The sequence below is a fragment of the Apiospora marii genome (genome assembly GCF_038362585.1).
Source record: "Apiospora marii strain CBS 49790 chromosome Unknown utg000003l_segment0_segment0, whole genome shotgun sequence".
Taxonomy (NCBI): Eukaryota; Fungi; Ascomycota; class Sordariomycetes; order Amphisphaeriales; family Apiosporaceae; genus Apiospora; species Apiospora marii.
Genome location: NW_027117374.1, coordinates 4,204,242 through 4,226,147, shown reverse-complemented (window position 1 = coordinate 4,226,147; position 21,906 = coordinate 4,204,242). Strand labels below are relative to the sequence as shown.

The window sequence follows — 21,906 nt, the reverse complement described above, 5'->3', positions numbered from 1 at the left end:
GCGGCGGCATGACCAATTGAACTAGTCGGGCGCAGGCTCGCACTTGGTGCCTCATATGGGGACGACATGCCGGTGTTCTTATTGTAGCAAGCTGAGGCTCTTCGGACTCGACGTACATGGTACAGGATGCGGTTCGGCCTATGTGGTCAAGCGCATGTGATCGGGAGCCGCGACTGGCCCTCACGGGCAAGTTATAAGCTCAGCACTGCAGTGGGTGCGTGTACGAGCGAGACAAGCGACCACATAAGACGTGTCCACAGCGGTTACGGAGCGTTGATCAACTTCCAAAGTGGCATGTCCTTTTCTAAACGTGGCCTAACCTCTGTCCTGGTCAAGAGCCGGGAAATAGATCGCAACCGTTCTTCAAAATCCATGAGCCATATTCGCAAGCTGTTATTGGAGCCAGAACCGGCTGATGACGTCGTTGGTGCTGCTAAAACTGCTGAGCAGACTCTCATTGATCGGTGGTACGAGCACCGTTCTGCGATGCAGCAAGGCCTTTAACACTATGACAGTCCTGTCCCTTTTGACTTCTTGAAACAACCTAGTGATGCTAGAGTACACTGCTGCCATGGCAAAGATCACACGCAAACTGAAGAAAACCCAGTGCTCAAATCGTCAACCTCGCGAAACCATACTGGTTGAATAAAGAATACGGTATTCATGCCCGATCGGCTTCTGAGTGGCGACGAGCCTGCCGCGTAAGTGGATCGTCCCAAAAGGTCGGGCAAGATACAGTAATCTTAAAGCGGCTTGCGTATTTGCTCGTGGTGCGCCCATGCCCAGGCCGTTGCTGGCTCCACGGTCGTGAGTCGAGCACCCGAGTGCAGACAGACAGCCGTCGTCTCCAATACCCTGCTAAGGTAACCAGATTCCGTTTGATGCTGGACGCTGGACGCTGGACGCTGGATTAACTTCAAGCGTGACGGCCTACTGCAGGCGGCAGTCAATCCGTGCCATGATAGGGCACAATGAACAGGAGGTATGTCAACATACCATCCAGGTGCATCACTAGCAAAGTTCATTCGACAATCAACAATCAAAAGGGAGTCTTGCACACTGGCATGATGCCCAAAACAGCTACGATGTCACGGGCTATGGCCCGGGTGAGGGCCTTGGCATCCCTCGGCCAACTATGGATATGCACAAGCCAAGACGCCCTGACCGCCACGACGCTATTTCTACACAATCATAACCCCAGCCCGGAACGGGCTTCCTTCCCTTTCTTTCCTTATATTTAGAATACTCGTATGTAACAGGATCAAGTCCGTTGAATAAACCCCCTTGAAACCTTACATACAACCACTTGTTCCTGCTCAACGGGACGAAGCTCTGGTGCATTCGGCTGACCGGGCAGCCATTAGTGTAGGTACGATTCGGGCACGCTGGGTGATTCAGCGCGTGACTGCACAAGGATGGGGATTGTGCAAGGCTGTCACGAAATGTGTGATAGTGAGCTTCCGCTCTGGACGTTGTATCCCTGAATAGTTGCCGTTCACCTGCTAGCTGCGGTGTATAAATCATCTGCATTCTGGTGAATTAATTGGTGTGGCTCTAGAATGATACATATGTCGCCGTAGGCACTTTCCGAATCCCGAAATGCTGCATGTCCTGAACTTTACCAAAGACTCGTCTTGGGAATTTCCTATTGTTTCGTGTGGAGTTTGAAGTCTTTCTATTTTTCTTTCCCGAAAGGGAAAACGAGATGACCTCGACAGCAGTGGTCGCTAAGATATTTGAGAAACTTTTGGAGTCATGAAGGTAGGCGTCGTGGGTACACATTATGCGAATGTCTTCTTGTCAATCTCTATTTTTTATTGTTGGGTTTATAGCCGTCCTTAGTCTCGAATGCGTTGTTACACTAAGGGTTTAGTTCGGTGGAATCAATGCCTTTCAGATAAAATTCCTCTTCGTTCGTCACTTCATATTCGACTTCTTCATGTAGTTAAGTTAGTCGCAGAAGATCCAATGCTCAATCCAGTCTCTCTATCATTTTAGCTACCAGAGCCGAAGTGAATTCGGGGCAGCCCTGTAGGAGAAGCTGAAACTCTTCGCACTTCGCCAGGTTTTCAACAATGCAGGTACAGTAGAGAACAAGCATGGTCCGCAACTCATCCTCGGCGAGGGTGTTGTTGAATACGAGCTCAACCAGGGAGAGGATGTCTCCCATACGGCTCGGGTAGAGCATGAAGGCCTTCAGGGTCGAATGGAGCTTGTGCATGGATAGCTGCCCCAACTTGGTGATATCGTACTTATCGGCGAGGATGTAGAGGTTGGTGTGGCAGAAGAATACCTTGGTGTAGTCTTCGCATGCTTCTTTGTTTGGTCTTGGCTTGAACGTAGTTGAGCCCATTACCCAGTTCTCGCCTTCACAAAAGGCTTTGGACATGGCGCTGCTCTTGGTGGCGCTACTCTTGGAGTTATTTTTGCATGTTGTGCACAACCCACTGTCAATGCGCGTTCTGCAAGAACTACACCATTTGGACTGGGTGGAGTGATGGTTGCACTTGATACAGTTGCGAGTCTCCGTATATGTACTCGCCGTTGGATGTGATGAACAAACAGCTTTCTCCGCCTTATCTTCAATTCGGTAAAGCCCACCCTCGGGCTCTACGGAGATGCTGTTAGCCGACTGGGGCTGTGTCTGAATCGACGATGCGTCAAGCAAGATATCTGGTGATGCATCATCGTAGTCGTTCGTATAGGCCCACTGAGTGAACCGGACAAAGGTCTGCTCGTCAACATCTTCCCACACCACGCGACCATCCGTTGCCTCTTTCATCTTCCCATCAATCAAGACTCGAAGAGCCTTTGAGAGTCGGGAGATTGACTCGGCATGAACGGTGTACTCGGTCTCGCCTGGGCCGACCACGAATACGATAGGACGGGAACGGAGAATGCTTATTTTAGTGTATTAGCCGTTGATCAATAGCTTGGCCGATTGCAAAGCGTAGTCATATGGGATATCCTCAAAGCAACACTTACAGTTCGTAAGATAGCGCCATCCTGGTTGAATATTCTGTTTGATAAGAGTTGCCACAGGTGATCTCTTCGGACGCAGACGACCATTGACTTCGTGCAAGTGTGGAACCTTTCTTTTTCTTTGCCATGCCAAGACGGGATCTGATTGTGATGGCAGATCACCGAGATACAGCACAGGAGGCAGTTTGTGGTCGGGTTTTTCAATCAAGTTTATTGTCCGTATGCAGCTATCTAGCTTGTGGTCGATTTAATTCAACTAATTCAGAAGGATGAAGAAGGAAAAGGATGAAACAGCCGACGTTCCCAGGAATTGCCCCGGAATATTGTAATTATGCGCGCGGGGCACGTATCTCTCTCGATTACCCCACCTTCCTCACCAGCTGGAGCTCATTATTCCAATCCTGTGCCGTGTGACGATCGTGGGTAGCCGGGGGCGGACTCCGCGAATGGTTGTGGCTATGTAGCCGAGTTACTGCAACCCAACGGTAGGCATCACATATTAGAAGTTAGCTGAAAATATGCAAGACTTAGCACTTCCTTATACTTGGTATTTTCGTACATACCAATTTGAGGAAGCGCCTTGATGGTGGTCCTTGGTGTGACAAATACCAATCTGCAGATATATCCGTAGATGCTTGCATTGCCAATATTTATCCTAGCCATTGATGGTCGCCACAATGTGGAGCCTGTTGTGGTATTGGCACGTAGCAGGGATTCAGGGCATCCTGACCAGGAATAGCGCCAGGCATGCCCCCTTGTGCCGAGGATACGGCGTTTGTGCAAGAGCTCATTGCTACTCGATCCGTGACATTCTATGATTCAGAGTGGCACTGAGAAAGACTTGCGGCCAAAAGTCGTTCACGTTATAGGAATTGAAACAGTTTTAAAAGAACCGTCTCGGCTTTCTTCCGGTCCAGTCGCAAAGCGGATGCCATGGAGTTAGGAGATGAAGCATATTGCCTCTGTTCTATGGTGAAGGTAACAAAGCCTTCTCAAGGTTACAACAAGCCACCATAGAGGAAGTAAACGACATGTCTGTAACTGATTGGCAGGCGAATGAGAAGCTGAGTACGCAGGTGTACTTGGGAACGTCTGGAAAGGACAGTGCTTGTTGGTTCTGAGGCTGGAGCTGCGTGGCAGGAGTGACAGTCTTCGGCGCAGACGCAGGAGCGGGTGCAGGCGCCGTGGTGGCATGGCCTGCCGATGGTCGGGCCTGCCGTGGCTGGCGCGGACACTGTGCACCGTATCGCTGCGAAGGGAGCATACCGGCGTGGATGGAAGCGACGAATGAATAGAGGTTCCAGGTGGAGGAGAGCAAGGCGGACGAAGGGTAATACTCGCTTGGATCATATGTCTCCCGATGCATCTCCTCCGCCTCCGAATACTTCCCCTGTTGACGGAGCACGAGTGCCAGGTTGTTCATGCTGCCGAGTGTATCAGGATGCTCGTGGCCCAGCACTGTCTCCCTCAGCGCCAGTGTCCGCCGATTAATCTCCTCCGCCTCCGAGTACTTCCCAAGCAACCGATAGCATTCTGCCACGTTATGTTGCAGCGACCCTAACGTCTCCCTTTCGCCGCATTCATCACTGAGCCCTAACACCGCTTGCGCATGGGGCAAGTACCATGTCCACGTGTCTCAGTTTTCGTGCTCCGGCCATGAGAATTTCTCGGAGAGCTGTCGTGATATATCCGTAACTTGCCAGCTCTGCTTCCCCTGGATCTGAACCCAGTTCCGCGTGGCAAGACGCACAAGCCGGTGGATATCGAACCGATATGGTGTGCCACGATTCATAACAAATGTATACGCCTGCAAGGTGCTGGTCGCCTCGTCTCTCTCCATCTCGTCCTCTCCAGCCGATAGGAAGGAGACAGGGACGTCCTTTTCTACGAAGTAGGCGATGGACTTGAGGTAGCCGGCCGATCGTGGCGCATCACGCGAAATCTGCTGAAAGGATACGAGCCATGTTACGGCTATCGCGTTACCGATCTCCTCGTATCGGTCTGGATCCTCAAAGTCTTTGCTAAGCATCTTGATCATGCTTTGGTCGTTTGATTTACAAGACTGCATGTACTTTGCGACCGTCACACTTTCATGTAACGACATATAAGCCGAGGCCTACTTGATCGCTAAAGGCAGGTAGGTGAGGTATTCGAGCAGCTTGGTTGTGCTGTGCAAGTCGGATACTTGGCTCAGCTGGAGACCCTGGTGTAGTAGCCGCCCGGACTCGGAGTCGCTCAGTCGAAGCAATCTGTACACACCCTGCCGAGCCTGCAGCCTGGCAGCGGCCTGGTGGTTCCGGGTCGTGAACAGGATCGACCCCTGGCGGCTGAACGATAGGTACGACAGCAGTTGGCCGCCTGCGAATAGAATCGTATCATCGGCGTTGTCGATGATGAGAAGCCAGGGTCCCGCCTCGTCTCGACTCAGAGCCGCCTTCACGAGGGCCTTGACGTCGGCTTTGTCTTCCTCGACCCTTTCACCCTAGAGCTCGGCCGATCTCTCGGTAGGCGTTCTCGAACATCGTCATGTCCACCGCCGGTACCCAAAAGACCGAACAGTCGGGATGCGCCTCGCGCACGCGGTAGGCCGCCTCGATCGCCACCTGCGTCTTGCCGATACCGCCGAGACCCTCGATCACCCTCCGCTGGCACGCGTTTGGGTCTGCATGTGGCGGGATTCTGTCGAGAAGCTGCTCCAGAACCGTCTCTCGTCCCACAAAATCCTCATTCCTACTAAATCGGACAAGGAAGTGAGAGGGACCGGACTCTGTATCGTATTAGATACTATAACATACGTGGAAAATACACCAAACCCAGCATTTCTTCGGCGTTCGAGAACCTTTTGAGCTCTGGATACTAGACCCTCTATGGCTCCCAAAACTAGGATGAACCCAGGGTCCTCCGGTCCTTTGGACTTGTTCATCATCACGTGCTTTGAATCAAGGCCATGCCGAAGAAATCCATGGATACAAGCGGGTGATTTCGCGACGACCTATCACGATTAGCATGCCAAGTATAATAGCTGCGGGATAGCTTACTATGCGGCTTGTTTTCACAGCGCCATCTTTGAGAATGGTCCAGGCAGAATTTTCCTTAAGATGCTGGTCGTGCCTGTTTCAAAGAAGCAATGAAGAGGCAGCCTGATGGAGTCAGCATTGGAAATTTCGACAAATTTCTGGACCCGCTGTTGAACGAAATTATGTCTTTGCTCCAAATCCTGAATCAGCTTATCAGATGCCTGCTCGCCCATGATGCCCTTGATTGTCACGAGCCATGCCGCTTGCTTTGCCGCGTCCGTTCCGGCGAATGGCGTGGTAAGAAATACAGCGCCAACCGTTGCCGACAGAACGTCACGATAACGACTGCCTTTTTGGACCGCTCAATAAATGGCCTAGTACGATTAGCTGTGGCTCATCTTGCGTTGCAAGTGCCCTACCTCTGCGAGTACAAGACCGCCGAAACAGGATGCCACGAAAAGGAGGGGTCGGTCTTGCGCGTCCTGGCCACGTTCCGCCGTTATCAAGCCAAGAAGGGTATCGGCATGGCCAAGCAAGGTCTGGACAGGAGCATTGTCGAAGGCTTTCGCGTTCCAATCGTATGTATAGATCCTTGCTTCAGGTATGGCTGCTGGGAGCATTTCTTCATAACTCGACCAATTGATTTGGCTGCCGTCGTCCTTTTCGAAGACCCATGTTTTGGGCGATTCGGTGTCGAGGCCGTGGATGGCAATCATGCTCACCAGATGAACGTTGATATCCCACATGGATTCTTCGTGGGGTTGCTTAGCGTGATTTGAGCTGGGGCGTGGTGCATAAGCATTTCGTTAGCCCCGCCCACTGTCACTGCAATACCGCTCAGCGTGTAGGGCTGAGTCTGGTGCAGATATCCGCTGAACGCGCTAACAGGCTTATTCCATTACAGCAGCACAGTACATATACCAGGGCATAGGAAACCAGGTACTGCGCCGGCCATACTGTACATAGATTCAGGTCCCTGTGGAATAAAAACAACAGTTTCCCCCCCTTTCTTCAATAAGGATCATTATTAAAGAGAGGCTCGGGCGATAATCAGAGCTAACTACAGCCCCCCAATATGCACTTCCGCAAAAGGACGGAGTTAAGTCGATAGTTGGAGACAGCAATCTGTATCAATGCTAAAGAATGAACCCGGTATGTACACGCGTGTAGACAAACTTGAATAGACTACTTGTTGAATAAGAGTGAGCATTGCTAGAGATCGTAGTTCCCTACAAACTAGCTGAAGGTTGTTAGGTCCACGTCCCTGAATTGGCTGCCGTGTGTTGCGTATCCTCAAAGCTTCGCCTTAGTCCACGCAAGGATGCCCATCGTGGAAGAAGCAACTGCGCCGCTTGCAATCTGGACAGCGCCGTACACACTTGCCACTCCGTAACCACCTGCGCCGGCGCTTTGGAATGTAGCGAAAAGGCCTGGTGCCACCACGCTACCAATACCGCTTTGAACGCTTGCAGCGGCGGATCCTGTGAAGAGGCTAGTGTTAGACTGGATACCAAATGCTTGAGGCGGCATCCGAAGGAAATTCAATCAGGAAGCACACCGAGAACAACGCCATTGCTCCCAAATCCAAGCGCCGCTAAACCAGGAGCGGCGACAATAGCTGGTGCAGCAGCGACAAGGAGGCAGATACCCGCGGTGCCGCATGCTACCGCCGTGGCAGGCTTGGCCATTGCAGCGTCAAGACCTGTAGAGACAGCCGAGAGGAGGGGAGCGGCTGCAGCAGGAACCTGAAAGGGTGGAGGTGGAAGAAATGCGGAGGTCCTCATCCTGAGTGCCTTTGGTCAGTTGAAGTTAGGTGGTGTTGATGGTGAACAGGCAAATTTTGGTGGAAATGGACGACTGATTGTTGATCAGTAGTAAAACTGGACCGATGCCTGCACTCGCTGGGCATGTTCTTCAAATACCGCTTTACGACGCTCTCCATTCGCGGTCCAAAATCTGGGAGCCATGGCCATGCACTTAGGTGCATACTACACCATAATGTGCTTAATCTTATTGTTACTTCAAATGCGGCTGTTATATCTGACCTTACGCTATGACTCGCTTTTATTAATACAGACGATCGAGTTGCGCGACTCTAGTCACATAGTAGGCTTTGAATTGTGTTGGCGAGTCAATTGCCCCGACTATAGGTGTCCCTGCAATAAGGCGGCCGCTACCAAACGTCGCCCGAGCGCAGTGGTTTCCCCAACGTACTCCCGCGAGCCCAGACCAACGCGTTTACAGCGCATTTCCTACAGTGCCATTCTGATTTCGTGCAAACAAACCGTACGAGAACATGCTGTGCAACTTGTACCTCGCGGTGCCTCACGATAGACCCTTACGAATCACTATGCAGGTGTTTGCATCGCTGTCCTCCAGTCGCGCCGTAATCCTGCGACACGTCCAAAAGCCATGAATTGTGTGCAGGATCGTCTGGCTGTGGACCCGATGGACGGGCTGTGATAGCGGAGCTGCACATCCGCGTTCGCCGTTTTTCAGTACCTAGGAACCAGTCGCATACGGCTGTTGCGCACCTCATTCTGTTGGCTATGAATTGCTCTGCATTGGGAGCCAGAGTAGAGGCTGCACACCAGTAAGCGCGCACTATGCGGCGGAGCGCTGCCCGTCCCCTGCCGGCAGTGATCCTATCATATGCAGCGGCATCCCTGCTCGATGGGCTGCGCTTCCCCCACCACAAAGCACTCACTCTCGCAGCTCCCATGCTTGGTTTGGGCTTCAAACCTCATTGTGCGTCCTCTGCAACGCCAATCCGGTGGCAACTCCCGCCTGGCCAACGACCTGGTCGACGCCATCCCGCCGTACGCTATCCTCTCGCATGCATGGCTTGACGCTGGCCAACCTGCAGAATTGCAAGCCATATCTCCTGGTTCAATCGGAAGTGAGGTTCTATATACCGTTTTATGAGACCCGCAGGTTGGTCAGCGTCAAACCATGTATGCGAGAGGATAGCGTACGGCGGGTCTCATAAAACGGTATATAGAACCTCACTTCCAATTGAACCAGGAGATATGGCTTGCAATTTCTGAGACATGGTACTGATACCTGAGCGGGTGCGAAAATGGTACGGCCGGGCTGGCTGTTGGGGCTCCAGGAGGGTACATGATGCAGTAGATGGAGACATGCGACGAGTTCCTAAGCTCCATGGAGTCTACTCTCTTCCCTGGAACGACTATTGGGTACCGAAAAGCTCAATGGCCGTTTTATGATACGAATCAGCACACCAGTGTGGAATATAGAGCTCCTCTACCTTGCGGTAGTGCTAGATACCTCCCAGTATCTTGAAGATGCCCCACTAAGGAATAGCTTCAACGTTGTGTCTGGAGCATGCATTACATGGACTCGATGTACATACGCACCCAGACTGCATTTCATGTTTCAGGGGAAGCCATCCGCTGTAGTCTTCAACTCTGTCGGATGCTTGTTGGCTTCCAAATCAGTTGCACAGCATTTATGCGGCGACAATGTCTCTTCGCCACCCTATCATCGTCACCCCTTAGCAAGCTGCTGAGACCTAGCCAGGCGCGGCGTTGCAACCGATGGAAGAGACTATGAACTGGCAGGCCCAGAGAGTAGGAATGGATGTGCATACATGGCAGCGGGATTGGGTAGGTCGGCCTGAGCAGCACGTGAAGGAAACGCCCGGTCTCATCTGAGGTTACACCTCATTCATGGCACAGTCAACTTGCAAGCAATTACAACACGTCATCTCGCCATGTACCAAAATGCCACGTTCGGTATCGCAATTTTGGGAGGCATTGATTGGATAAGAGTTGATTTTGGGGAAGCTCGTCTATCGCTGTCTGCGTGCGGCTTTATGGACAACGGCCATGAGAAGTGATGGGTGTGTCGGAGTGACAATGTGACTCACATAACTCATTCAGTTGGCTGGTGGCAGCCCCGCGACTAACGCATGTTGTGGAATGCAGATTTCCCATATATGTGTTACACAACTCAAGGGCTGCAGCCTGCAGGCGGGGAAACGCACCCGTTATAAGACCAAAGAGTATCAAGCCATGACTATCAAGTTCTACTGGCTACGGTCATACAGCTTCGTGAAGTTGGGAGTGTTGCACCAACTGCCGCATTTCAGCGTTCGATGTCAACAAATCAATTGACTTACGGTCAGACAATCTAGCATAAGGCACATGTTGAGTAACGGCGGTTGATAAATGCATTTCTCGTGAGTCGACGGGCAGGTACAGTGGTAAGCAAAGCAATAAGATGGCAACGAAGTCCAGGCGCCCCTTACCTTATGGTTGGCAGATTGACAGGATATTCGCAAAGTGATTGCACACAAGAGTCGTTTGCAACTACCTTCAACCCACCACCACACCAAAACCTCTATCGAGAGATAAGCCATTCTCATCTTCAAAGCCCCTTTTCTGGTGCCTGCGCAACAACCTAACTGGAAGAATGGATACGGCCGATATGGCAGTATCATTCGACTCTAGGAATGGTGGAGATGATGATCTTGTCGCAGCCTGGTTCGACTCTCTCAGCCCACTCAAGGTTGACATAGTAGGTGATTTTGTCGGCAAAGAGCTCTTTGCCATCATCGGGGAGGCCCTTCTGGTCCACTGCATTTTACAAGACCAGGTGGATTTCCAAGGTGCGTCTATTTGCCCATCTCATGGGGTATCACCAGTTTCCCCAGTCTACTGACTCTCGTGAGCCAGTTGGCTTCCAAGTCCTGCATGCGGTTCACGCCGTAGAGATTACTCTATCAAGAATGAAGGAGCGTGGGTGCATTTTCCATGTCTTATGGTTTGACAGCTACCGAGATCTCTGCGTTCCTCCTATGGTGTCGGATGAGGTCGCTAGCAAGTACCTCCTCACGCGCGCTATCTTAATCAAACACCTTTCATTCGAACAAGACCCCCTCAGCTTCCAGTTCATGTCGACCAAGTGTGACAAATTTGAAGTGCATCGGAAGGCCAACCCTCTGCAATTCGTCATGTGTTCAAATGGGCGAGTCGCTGGAGCCGGCCGTAGCGTTTCTTCTGTCGGCTGTCGGGTGCATCTCCATCAAAGCCTTGGCTATCGAATGGCTAGCCTGGGATATCGTGTCGCATTTCTCGACAATATCGAGATCCGCAGCTCCAAGGTATGTTTTTAAGGATTTGAAGTTAAGATCCATATGTTCTAATTCGACTCCAAATCCAGGTCTTTACGTCTGTCGTAAACCCTCATCGGGATTTGAAGCCTCTCGAGGACGAGCAAGCCCTCAAACCTCAGGAAATCTCTGTGAAAAATGACAGCGTTGCGGCACTGCCCGAGATCAGCACTGAAAGGGAACTAACTACGCGAGAAATCATCTCTATCTCTTCTCTCGGGAACACCCTATCATCGTTGCCCGAAGTCACGGACGTCGCTATGGAACACGCAGCTGTCCTCCTGATCCAGCTAACCATATTGCGATATCGCGAGATCTCGAGAAGGGCGCTGCCAGAACTCGAGCTCGACCTCGGCACTCAACACCACGACATAATGACGAAATTCTACCAGACTGCCTGTATTACGCTCGAAAATTGGGATACCAACAAATGGCCGTCCGCTAAGTGGGATGCTTTCGATTTCTTTGACGGACGTGTGTTTGCGCATGTCCGTCAGTGTTTTTCCGCCCTCGACTTGTCTTCCCAGATCTACCAGGAGGTCCAGCTCTTGGCTCGAGTTCTCTACAGGCTCAGTGGGGTTGATGTGTCTTCGTACATACACGGTCAACCGCGAACTCATCGTCAAGCCAGTGTCTCAGCTGCTCTTCAGTCCAGTCTCTGTTCAGGCCGGCCAATTACATCCTCCGCACCACATGTTGCCACTTCTGGTGATCAACTAGGCCATGTATTACCTTTCAGCCATCCGGTACTAGACCAGCATCTGAGCAATGTAGTCCTTGTCACGAGGGATGAGATCGAACAACCTGCCAGGGTATTCTCGGACCTGACTCATTGGCACAACCACACCAAGCCGATTGACCCGAAGCATATCCCGAAGGCACCAGATAGATGGACTCTAAAACGAAATCAGAGGCACATGGCCAACGTAATCGCCTATTCGGCCAGTCTTACTGGCGCTTCTGGGAAAATTATTAATCCCGAAATCATTGTCGTGTCGAAAACTGCATCCTCTGTCGCCAAAGAGGCGCTGAACGCAGGTGGTAAGGCCAAAAAAAAGCCCAAGAGTGGTAAGGACAGAGCACTCGAGGCAGCGGCAGCCTTGAAAATGGGAAAAATCCACCTCAAGAACCAGAATGTCAATAGCTTCTGGAAAACCAGGTGCATAGAATTCCAGAAAGAGGGGTCCCTGGCCAAGAGGTACATCGCCGTTGGGAAGTTCCTCTCTGGTCTTTCGCCAGAGCAGTTGAACCTGGTTGGTTCGGAGGTTTTGCTGTTCTTGTGCAGTTTGCTCGTTGAAATGCAAGGATCAAAAGGGATACCAAGTCTCCATCGTAAGCTGCCCTGGGCTCTAGCCTGTAAGATTTGGTAACACTGCTAACGTTATAGGCTCAAATATTTTGGGCATGCTTTGGTCTAGATTGGGCGAGTTACAGCGACTCCCGGTTACTGCTGCTGTAGCAGAGCAGGTTGCTGGCCTCTCTCAGGCACTCCAAACCCCCATGAGCAACCTCGATAGCTCCCTGTCCAAACGTGGACTGCCTTTCCAATTTAGTTCCAAGGAAGTGAGATTACCAGACCCCAAAAGGGCCCGGCAATTCCAGTTGAACTTCTGTGGGCCTTTCATGGATCGAAGCTTCGACTCGAGCCCTGATCCCCGAGTTCCTTTTCAGCCGGACGCCTGGCAGAAGCGAGTTCTTGATGCTATCGACCAAAACAAGAGCTTGTTTGTCGTAGCACCCACATCCGCTGGGAAGACGTTTATATCGTTCTACGCCATGAAGAGGGTGCTTCAAACTAACGATGATGATGTCATTGTGTACGTTGCTCCCACTAAGGCTTTGGTGAATCAGATTGCAGCAGAGGTACAGGCTCGGTTTTCCAAGTCATACCGCCACGACGGTCGAGGGGTATGGGCAATACATACCCGTGATTACCGCATCAACAACCCCCAAGGATGCCAGATACTCGTGACGGTCCCGCATATTCTGCAGGTGATGCTGCTGTCGGCCTCAAACGCGAAGACGCCAAAGTCATGGGCAAGAAGAGTGAAGAGGATCATCTTCGACGAAGTTCATTGCATCGGCCAGTCTGAGGACGGCATTGTCTGGGAGCAGCTCTTGCTTCTTGCGCCGTGTCCTGTGATTGCCCTATCTGCTACTGTGGGAAACCCTTTGGAGTTCAAGGAATGGTTGGAAGGCACCCAGCGAGCCAAGGGCTTTGAGCTTGAGATGATAACCCATTCATCTCGGTATTCTGACTTGCGGAAGTTCATCTACCATGGCTCTGATTCCGAGTTTTCTGGTTTCCAACCTGTTGACAATCTTCCGCTCCCGGGACTCGATTCTGCCTATGGCAAATCAGATAACTTCACACATATACACCCTATTGGGGCCATGAGTGGAAGGTAAGATACAATGGCCCCATTCAAGTACGTAACTGACTAGCCATGAACAGGAGCGCAGACACTTTGAACGGCCTCAGTCTCGAGCCTCGCGACTGCCTCGCTCTTTGGAATTGCATGAATAGGCATCAGACCGACAAGTTCTTCGTTGATCCGTCCTTGGATCCCATCAGGTTCTTGCCCCGAGTCCTGAAGAAGTCAGACGTCGTCGAATGGGACAAAGCCCTCAGAGACCAGCTCAAATCATGGATGAATGAGCCCGATTCACCTTTCGACAAAGTTCGTCTGGAATTGCTTGGTGACAGATACAAGCAAATCTCGACAGTAACTACGTCTGAAAACGAACAGTCACCCGGCCAAAACACTACGAATGATTCGTCGAATCAACTCAATTCCGTGTTCTTCCTCATTCAGGACCTGCGATCCTCTGATGCTCTACCCGCAATAATCTTCAACTACGATCGAGTCAGATGCGAAAATATCCTTGAGGCAATTCTCACAAAGCTTCATTCAGCAGAGAATGAATATAGAAGCGGCCCTGTGTGGGCAAAAAAGATGGCCGATTTTCAGAAATGGAAAAGAGCGCAAGAGAAAAGCAAGGCGATACAAAATAAGAAAAAGCAATCAAAAGCGGCTTCAAAGAGAACAGACGAAGCTGACAATGGTGCAACCAAACATGAGCTTTTACGAGAGAACATCGATTACGAGCCAAGTCACTGGACCAATTTTGACCCCGATGCACCTATCGCCGAGTTCACGCTTGCCGATCATACCAAAATCTCCAGGGATGAACTAGAGAAGAGTCTACGCGACTTGCAGTGGCTCAAAACTAGCACTCGCCTTATTGGTGCTTTGGAGAGAGGGGTGGGTGTTCATCATGCCGGCATGAATCGTCGCTATCGACAGATGTAAGTGCTGTTTGTCTCCATGTAGCTTACCGTCGGAAAATGCTGACATAGCTGTAGCGTCGAAATGCTTTTCCGAAAAGGATATCTGACGGTGGTCATTGGGACCGGTACCCTGGCGTTGGGTATCAATATGCCTTGCAAGACAGTGGTGTTCACTGGAGACTCTGTCTTCCTAACAGCTCTAAATTACCACCAAGGATCCGGTCGGGCTGGTCGTCGTGGATTCGATATGCTTGGTAACGTCGTATTTCATGGTCTGGCCCCTCATCGAGCCCTAGAAGTTATGTCAGCGAAACTGCCGGACTTACGTGGCCAGTTCCCAACGTCGGTGACATTGATACTGCGATTATTCCAGCTTCTCCATGGCACAGAGAACTGCGAGTACGCGACCAACGCCGTCCACTCCCTTCTCACCCAGACTCGTCTATACCTCGGTGGCCCTAAAGCGCAGATGTCCATCCACCATCATCTCAGATTCTCCATCGACTACTTGCGCCGGCAGCAGCTCATTTCCGAGAAGGGGCTGCCCCTGAACTTTTCCGGTCTCATCAGCCATCTCTACTTTACCGAGAATGCCGTCTTCGCACTGCATTGCCTGCTAAAGGAAGGTTATTTCCACCAACTCTGTTCTGGCGTGGGAAAAAGCGCATTCCGCCAGAAAATCGTCATGGAAGAGATCGTTCTAGTCCTGGCACACCTATTCTGCCGGCATGCATGTGACAAGTACGAGAACCAAGCTTGGCTTAGAGACATCGTCCGCCCATCGGCATCCGTTGTCCTACTACCTAATCTTCCCGAGTCCGCTGCCCGCATGCTAGAGAAGCACAACGCCGAGACGCTGCACGTTTTCAAGAATTACGTCGCGACATACGTGTCTCAGCATCTGGCCGAGGTCCCCGACAATCGCCTACCTCTGACCAAACTCGAAGTAAATCCTTCCTTCCACCCGTGTTCTGTGGCGGATGCACTGCCCTGGCTCGATGAGCCCAAGATCCGATCTCCGTTCGTGTCGTTGTCCGGCTTCACTGACGACTTCGCGACAATCGGCGAGCTCTGCGGTACGGTCCGCGATGGCGTGTTCCTCGACGATTCGGGCATCCCGTACATCCCCATCGCACCGCACGAGACGGGCGGCATGCCGTGGAACGCGTATCTGTACGACTTTTTCAAACACGGCGACTATGAGGCGCTGGTTCGTGCCAATGGCATCAGGCGCGGGGACGTGTGGTTTCGTTTGAAGGACTTCTCACTCATTCTCGCCACTATCACCACTAGCCTTGCTAACTTCCTAAATCACGCGGATCCAGACGATGCGGAGGCCATGTTGAATGTGTGTGACGCAGGCGATAATCTCGAGGAATTTGGTGCAGAAGAGATTCCAACCGGTGCTGAAGAGGGCCAATTGTTGGAGGAGCAGTCTGAAGACGCGGGTGAGCCTGAACGACCGACAATGGCTACGGATGGCTCTTTAGCCAATGTATACAGGGTTTTCGAGATGGTGCGCCTGGAGTTTGATCAGAAATTTGTCAAGGTTTGGGCATGAACAGAAAATACTGACGGTTGGCCGCGTTGTTTGTCATTCAAAAGTCAAGGTATTGTTCAATGGCGTTTTGTTTGGAATTTTGCAGGCAAAGAGGTAGGCGGAAAGTTAGGCAGAATAAACTCTATTGTTGATCCATCAAAAGCGAGTGCTTAGCGGAAACGTTCTTACCGATTTTCTTTCTTTGTTCTTGATCGCAAAAGACGTTGATGCCGTTGAACTTAAGCTACGCTACAGGCCAGTACGCTCCATCCTTAAGGCTTAGTGTTAAGTCCGCTTTCAAAGCTCAGTGCACACTGCTACCCACTATAGGTACTAGCTACATGCAAGAAACGGAGGAAGGCAAGGGGCCCTGGCTCAGGTGTTATCGAAGCCGAAGCTGGACGCTGTAGGACTATTTCAACTACACAGGATATCAATCCATTACTGAATAGTGGGACTATGAAAACTGAAGAGACCAACTTTGTTTCCGAAGAACAGTTGGGATGCTGCCGATGCGGCTTCAAAAAGCAGATTCGGCTGTCTGGCCTTCGGCATCGAACATAACTGATTAGATGGCTCACATGTCGTGTCTCGCCCCTGCTCTGGCTTCGGCCCTGCTTCGGATGAAGCTACCTACTGTTGATGTCCTTAGTATCCATCGTAATATAGTACCGGTTTCTCAAGGGTATTGAACTCATGCCGGAACAGCATCTACGACTCGCCTCCTTTCGCACAAAGTCGGCGAGTCGTGGAGCTAAAGCCCACAGCGCCACTGCGTTATCTTAGAAAAGTTTCTGACTAGAAGTCAGTATTCCTTTTCGGTGCTTGGTTATATGACTGTTTTGTTGGAGCAATTCTAGTGCTACTAGAAACCTGGAATTATATCCATGTACCCAAAAACTATTTTCAGTTACCCTTCATAGATTCCAAAGGAACGCGAGTGTTAGTTCTTTCTGCCTTGTGGAAGCTCTCAAACAGAAACCGGGGCTTTTTGAGATTCGACAGTCGCCAGCGAAACCTCGATTCATGCTGTGCCAATCGAGACGTAACACAAAGCCCGTCTCACTCTTGTTTTGGAGGTGTTGTTGAGGGGCATGTCTCACGCTATGAGACTTCTAAGTACTTAGCCAGCACACGCCGCTTGCACATCTGTATCTTCTAGGAGCAGCCCAGTGTTTACTGTGGATTGCCCGCTTTGTTCTCAGCACTTGCTTGTGATCGATTCGAAGACTGTTCTACATCTATCGTTTTCCTCAGACACGTTGAAGCGACGGCGTGCCACGTGATGGGATCCACCACTATCACCACGACCACATCTTGTCCTCCCAACGGAAGGTCTGAAAGCAACATTCTAGTTCTAGCTGGGTTTAAGCCTGCAGGACAGCATGCTTCATCGACACCCGACCGGGAGATGGAAAGCAATACTGAGGTTATAGTAATGCACCTACTCGACCAGGTTCCCGAATTTCGCCGTCTGGCCGACCTGAGGCGGAAGGTAAATGATCCAGACACGTCTCCAAGATTTGCTGCGTTGTGGCTGACCCCAAACAGGGATGGGAAAGCCCCGCCGGTAACAAGCACTTCAAAAAACAACGCCGTAATGCCGACAAAACAGATGCAGATACTTCGCGTTACCATTTCTACTTGATGAAAAACATAGCAAATGAGCTCCACCATGCCACAACGGGGTTTGCAGCTCGATTCTTTCCGGGAAGCATTCTTGATATGTGTGCCGCTCCAGGAGGCTTTCTCGCAACAGCCATAAGGATAAACCCCGATGCTGAAGTCGTCGCATTCAGCCTGCCTCCCTCCGATGGAGGCTACAATGTACTCCTGCCTCTAGATAAGATGCAGTGTGTGGACTTTTTGGATGTGACAATGCTTGCTGCAGACATGGGCGTCACGGTCATTCCACCAGACCACCCCGACGCAGGGAAATTCCTTCCACGTCAACTCCCAGAAATGCGATCCTTCGACCTTGTTCTGTGTGACGGCCAGGTCCTCCGAACACACGAGCGGGCATCATATCGCGAGCTGCGTGAACCACTGCGACTTAAAACAACACAGCTTTCTCTCGGCCTTGAGCACCTACGGCCACGCGGAACAATGGTAGTCCTTCTGCATAAGATAGAAGCATGGGATACGGTATGTATTCTTCGGACATTCAGTAAATTCTCTTCTATGAGGGTTCACAAACCAACGGCCGGCCATACAACGCGATCTTCGTTCTATATGGTAGCTACTGGCGTGGACAGTCAGCACCCTGAGGCGATTGAAGCCGTGGAGAAATGGAAAGCTGTGTGGCGTGCGGCAACGTTCGGTACCGACGAGGAGTTCGCAGAGGCTCTTCGCGGGGGAGAGCCAAGCGCAGAGGAAATGTGGGATGAGTTCGGCCATGAACTTGTAACAAATGGCAAAGGAGTTTGGAATGTTCAAGCAGATGCGCTTATGAACGCACAGTTCACGAAAAGCTAAGAAGAAGATCGGCTCAATCCCATTAGTTTACACAATAGCCAAAGAGATCAGCCTAGGCCACTGGGAATACAGTACTAATGTATGTGTCGCGTATGTCCTCATCGTACGCTTAGTTAAGGAACGTGTACCTACTAAGTCGTGAGGTGCAGTGTCCCGCTTCTTAGCTTTATGTACTGACGGTAAAGTGGGTAACCTGGACGTGCCGATCACCAACAGTGCCCAGGAGAATCCCTCAGTATGACATTCGTAGTACAATACTGAATTACTTATTTTGATTAAGTCGACATTACAGCTGTAAAGTCGCATCGATCACACAGAAATGTCCTGAGCGTATCCTCGATGGCGGTATGTTGGTCCCTATCAGAGATTGATAGGATCTAATATTACATGCATGTTCATAGCTAAATCTGTCCCGCTTCTCTCCTTGAGCCACTGGCAATTTAGATCTGTGGGTTGCTAGCACCCCTACTCCGTCTATGATCACCTAGATCACCAAACATAGGCCAAGGAGCCTCCGGCACCGTTGACCTGTGGAGATATATACGCTTTGCCTCTCGGCCCCGTTCTGCTGCACGAATGTCGTAAAGACACGTGCCTCCGTATTCGCTCTGGCCTGTTGCGCCAAGACGATTATCTCGGCTATGATGTTCGGGTTCCTCTCGATACTTGGGGGTGGCCTGCTTGCATCGCATTTTATTCAGTCTGAACAGGGTCACTGAATGCAATGTCGAGATGGATGTTTGATTGAATGGCTTGTGGTTGATGAAGAGTGTGGTTCGAAGGGCCCTTCAGCGTACGAAGGATGGCTCTCAACTCGATTCGCACGGTGGATGCAGCCATCTAGAGCACCTCGGACTGGCTGATGTTGTGTGACCATGATAACAACTAGCCGCTTAGTGTGGAGGTTTTCCCCATTTCACTAACAATAGCCAGTAAGCAACCAGTGTATAGTATTATACCAGTGCCTTGGCTCTCACCGACCCTTTATTCGCTTTCACCCGTCGTCAAACGCATACCAAGATGAGCAGGTATAAACATTGGAGGGAGAAGAGTATCTCCTGATTCTTGTGATACCTGTCTCCTGGACCCTTAATATCGACGTGCCACTTCTCCCATTTACCTGCCTAAGTCATGCCTGTATCAAAGAAGACCACCTGGATCGTTATATCATCTCTCCGGTTCCGGGAATACGGCGGTGTAAGAGCAAGCCTTCCGGCTATCAACTCGGAATGGTTCCTACCAAGGCAGTTCCGCATCAAATGGACGGCGGCATTGTCGTCTTGGATAATCATCCTTTCTTTAATAAAGCCAGGGCTCACTCCCTTTCGGAAGTCATCAAAGTCGAACGGTGCATATGGTGATGGCTTCGATTTTCGGTATTCCATCACAGCCCCCGGATATCCAGAACCAGCCATGCTGCCACAAGGTCAACAGCTTCCTGGCTCGACACGTGATCCCACATGCCATCTGTTGCCAAAGATCAGGAAGGAAAACCTGTCCGGATTGATGGTAGTCGTTGTCACGACTGGCTCGGCAGTTATATACGGTGGCGTCTGGATATGATACTTTGGTGGGAGGGCTCCAGGGCCGCAAAATCGCCAGCTGAAGTCTTTCGTTACGTCCGAAGGCCACTTCCACCGCCGGTCACCAAAGGCCCGTGAAACGACAAGCCCCAGAACCCGACCGTCCTGAGCTGGACCTTCTTCGCCCGGGTGCTCTGCATTAGTCTTGTAACTTCCGCCGTATTATTGCCTGTCTGGTCTGCAGACAGTGGAATCGCTTCCCACTTGCCGTCCGGGCTCTTTCGTCCAAGGACTGCCCGGGAATCGCCAACACAAGCCACGTGCAACCTGCTCATTATGGGATCGTACAGCGACAACAAAGCACACGAGTCAGCAAATGCAGGGGCAAATATTCGCACTTTTTCTTGCAAAGGCAGACTGCTGGAGGAGGCATCCTCGGCTGCCTTGAGGATGGAATCGTCGAGATCGACGAACGCTTTCGCGAGGACGGGATGGAGTGTTTGCTCAGGCGTTACTTCTCCGTTTGAAGGTGTTTTGATTTGACTTAGGCTGTGCTGTACGGACGTTATGAGTTTCTGCCCCAAAAAGTCCGCGGTCTGCCAGCCTGCATGCCCGTCGAAAAGACCTAAAGCCAGCCATGGACTTCTATCGCGCCAAGGTGAGATGAGAGCAAAAGCATAAGACATAATTCTCGATCAAGATCCACGTTAAGTGGGTTTGCTTATGGGGAGGGTACCTACAAGACTTCTTGCAACCGAGACATTGCAATTCCCATGTCAGGTGTGAGAATGCACAAAACGGCACAACCCAACACGGCGTCTTTGGGCGAGCAGACCAAGGCCAAAAAGCACGCATCCTACGACGGAGCCATTCAAGTAGAAGAGCAAGGGAAAGATGCCTATTGCGTAAAGCAATTGGCGCATGATCAGCTCAGGCGGCAGTGTGTACGCGAACGAGAGGCAGGGTTGGGGCCTTCGTACTCATGGGTTCTACATAGAGTCAATCGTAGGGCTGGGTGCCTTTGGAACTCGAGTGGGTGGGCTGTGTTGTGATGCCAGCCAATGTGATGACGCTGTCCGGGCAGGGAATCTAAATGATTACGGTGGTGTATTTGCTGAAAGATCCAGTTCATCTTGAATACTAGTACCGCGCGAGGCGCCTCATTCTATGGAACTTTCCTCAGGAGGCTACACCAAACGCTTCTGTGATGACTTCCTTCGTTTGTTTACGCTTTCACGAGGTTACTCACGGACCTTCAGTTTCCGCCAACCCTGACCCATCATTATTCCTGACTACCCAAACTAGAACGTGGGGTAGGGACCGCGATCTATCAAGCCCACGCCAATGGTAGGGCTGTGAGTTTAGCGCGAATTCCCTACTGTGTACGCTCGATCGGCTGCCACGGCGGGTTCGCGCTGTTCACTGAACGCATATCTTCATTACGGTGAGAGGCAGGCCTCTATGCGCCAGAGTTTCAGTCAAGGTGATCCGCGTTGACACTGTGTCTGGTTTGAAGAGTCTCTTTGTCGCTAGCAGACTGCCAGCATCCGGTTTTCGATTCATAGAGCGTATGTACTGTCACGGTCGGGCCACCTGTGCCCGCGTGCATCTCCAATCTCGCGAATCCGTTGCACTTCCACCAATCATGTAACCTATGCAAGGATGCATACCCATACACCTGCGAGGATAGGTTGCTGAGAGTTCCGAGAGTTCTTACGGCTGGCCAACCGAGCGCCATGAACCGTCTCAGCGACTCATCAAGGAAGGCCGAGTAGCAAGGCAGACTTCACACTGTCATTATGGCTCTCAATATTGTATCTTCTCAATCGCACGCAGGGCGAGTCAAATCCCGGAGGCAGCTCCCGCGTTTTGTAGCTGCTATGGACTCGTGTCTGATCGCACTTAACCTGCCAGTAGCACCAGAGCGCAGTCGCCATCATGGT

The 21,906-nt window shown here is 51.2% G+C and overlaps 6 protein-coding genes across 6 annotated transcripts; 2 read left to right on the top strand and 4 right to left on the bottom strand.

The window, feature by feature from the left end:
* Positions 1-1,972: 1,972 nt before the first annotated feature.
* PG985_004855 (uncharacterized protein) lies at positions 1,973-3,005 on the bottom strand (the record flags this gene model as incomplete). Its single annotated transcript, XM_066824624.1, has 3 exons — positions 1,973-2,413; positions 2,564-2,900; positions 2,986-3,005. The coding sequence occupies 3 exons, from the start codon at positions 3,003-3,005 to the stop codon at positions 1,973-1,975; spliced, it is 798 nt and encodes a 265-aa protein (XP_066687784.1).
* Positions 3,006-4,618: 1,613 nt separating this feature from the next.
* Positions 4,619-5,011, bottom strand: PG985_004854 (uncharacterized protein; the record flags this gene model as incomplete). Its single annotated transcript, XM_066824623.1, has 1 exon — positions 4,619-5,011. One exon carries the CDS (start codon positions 5,009-5,011, stop codon positions 4,619-4,621), a length of 393 nt encoding a protein of 130 aa, XP_066687783.1.
* Positions 5,012-5,098: 87 nt separating this feature from the next.
* Positions 5,099-6,745, bottom strand: PG985_004853 (kinesin light chain 3; the record flags this gene model as incomplete). Its single annotated transcript, XM_066824622.1, has 2 exons — positions 5,099-5,464; positions 6,419-6,745. 2 exons carry the CDS (start codon positions 6,743-6,745, stop codon positions 5,099-5,101), a joined length of 693 nt encoding a protein of 230 aa, XP_066687782.1.
* Positions 6,746-7,292: 547 nt separating this feature from the next.
* On the bottom strand, positions 7,293-7,783 carry PG985_004852 (uncharacterized protein; the record flags this gene model as incomplete). Its single annotated transcript, XM_066824621.1, has 2 exons — positions 7,293-7,480; positions 7,558-7,783. The coding sequence occupies 2 exons, from the start codon at positions 7,781-7,783 to the stop codon at positions 7,293-7,295; spliced, it is 414 nt and encodes a 137-aa protein (XP_066687781.1).
* Positions 7,784-10,448: 2,665 nt separating this feature from the next.
* Positions 10,449-15,986, top strand: PG985_004851 (DEAD/DEAH box helicase; the record flags this gene model as incomplete). Its single annotated transcript, XM_066824620.1, has 6 exons — positions 10,449-10,629; positions 10,697-11,124; positions 11,184-12,465; positions 12,521-13,538; positions 13,589-14,443; positions 14,501-15,986. 6 exons carry the CDS (start codon positions 10,449-10,451, stop codon positions 15,984-15,986), a joined length of 5,250 nt encoding a protein of 1,749 aa, XP_066687780.1.
* A 1,264-nt stretch (positions 15,987-17,250) lies between these two features.
* PG985_004850 (uncharacterized protein) lies at positions 17,251-18,440 on the top strand (the record flags this gene model as incomplete). Its single annotated transcript, XM_066824619.1, has 2 exons — positions 17,251-17,460; positions 17,517-18,440. The coding sequence occupies 2 exons, from the start codon at positions 17,251-17,253 to the stop codon at positions 18,438-18,440; spliced, it is 1,134 nt and encodes a 377-aa protein (XP_066687779.1).
* Positions 18,441-21,906: the final 3,466 nt, after the last annotated feature.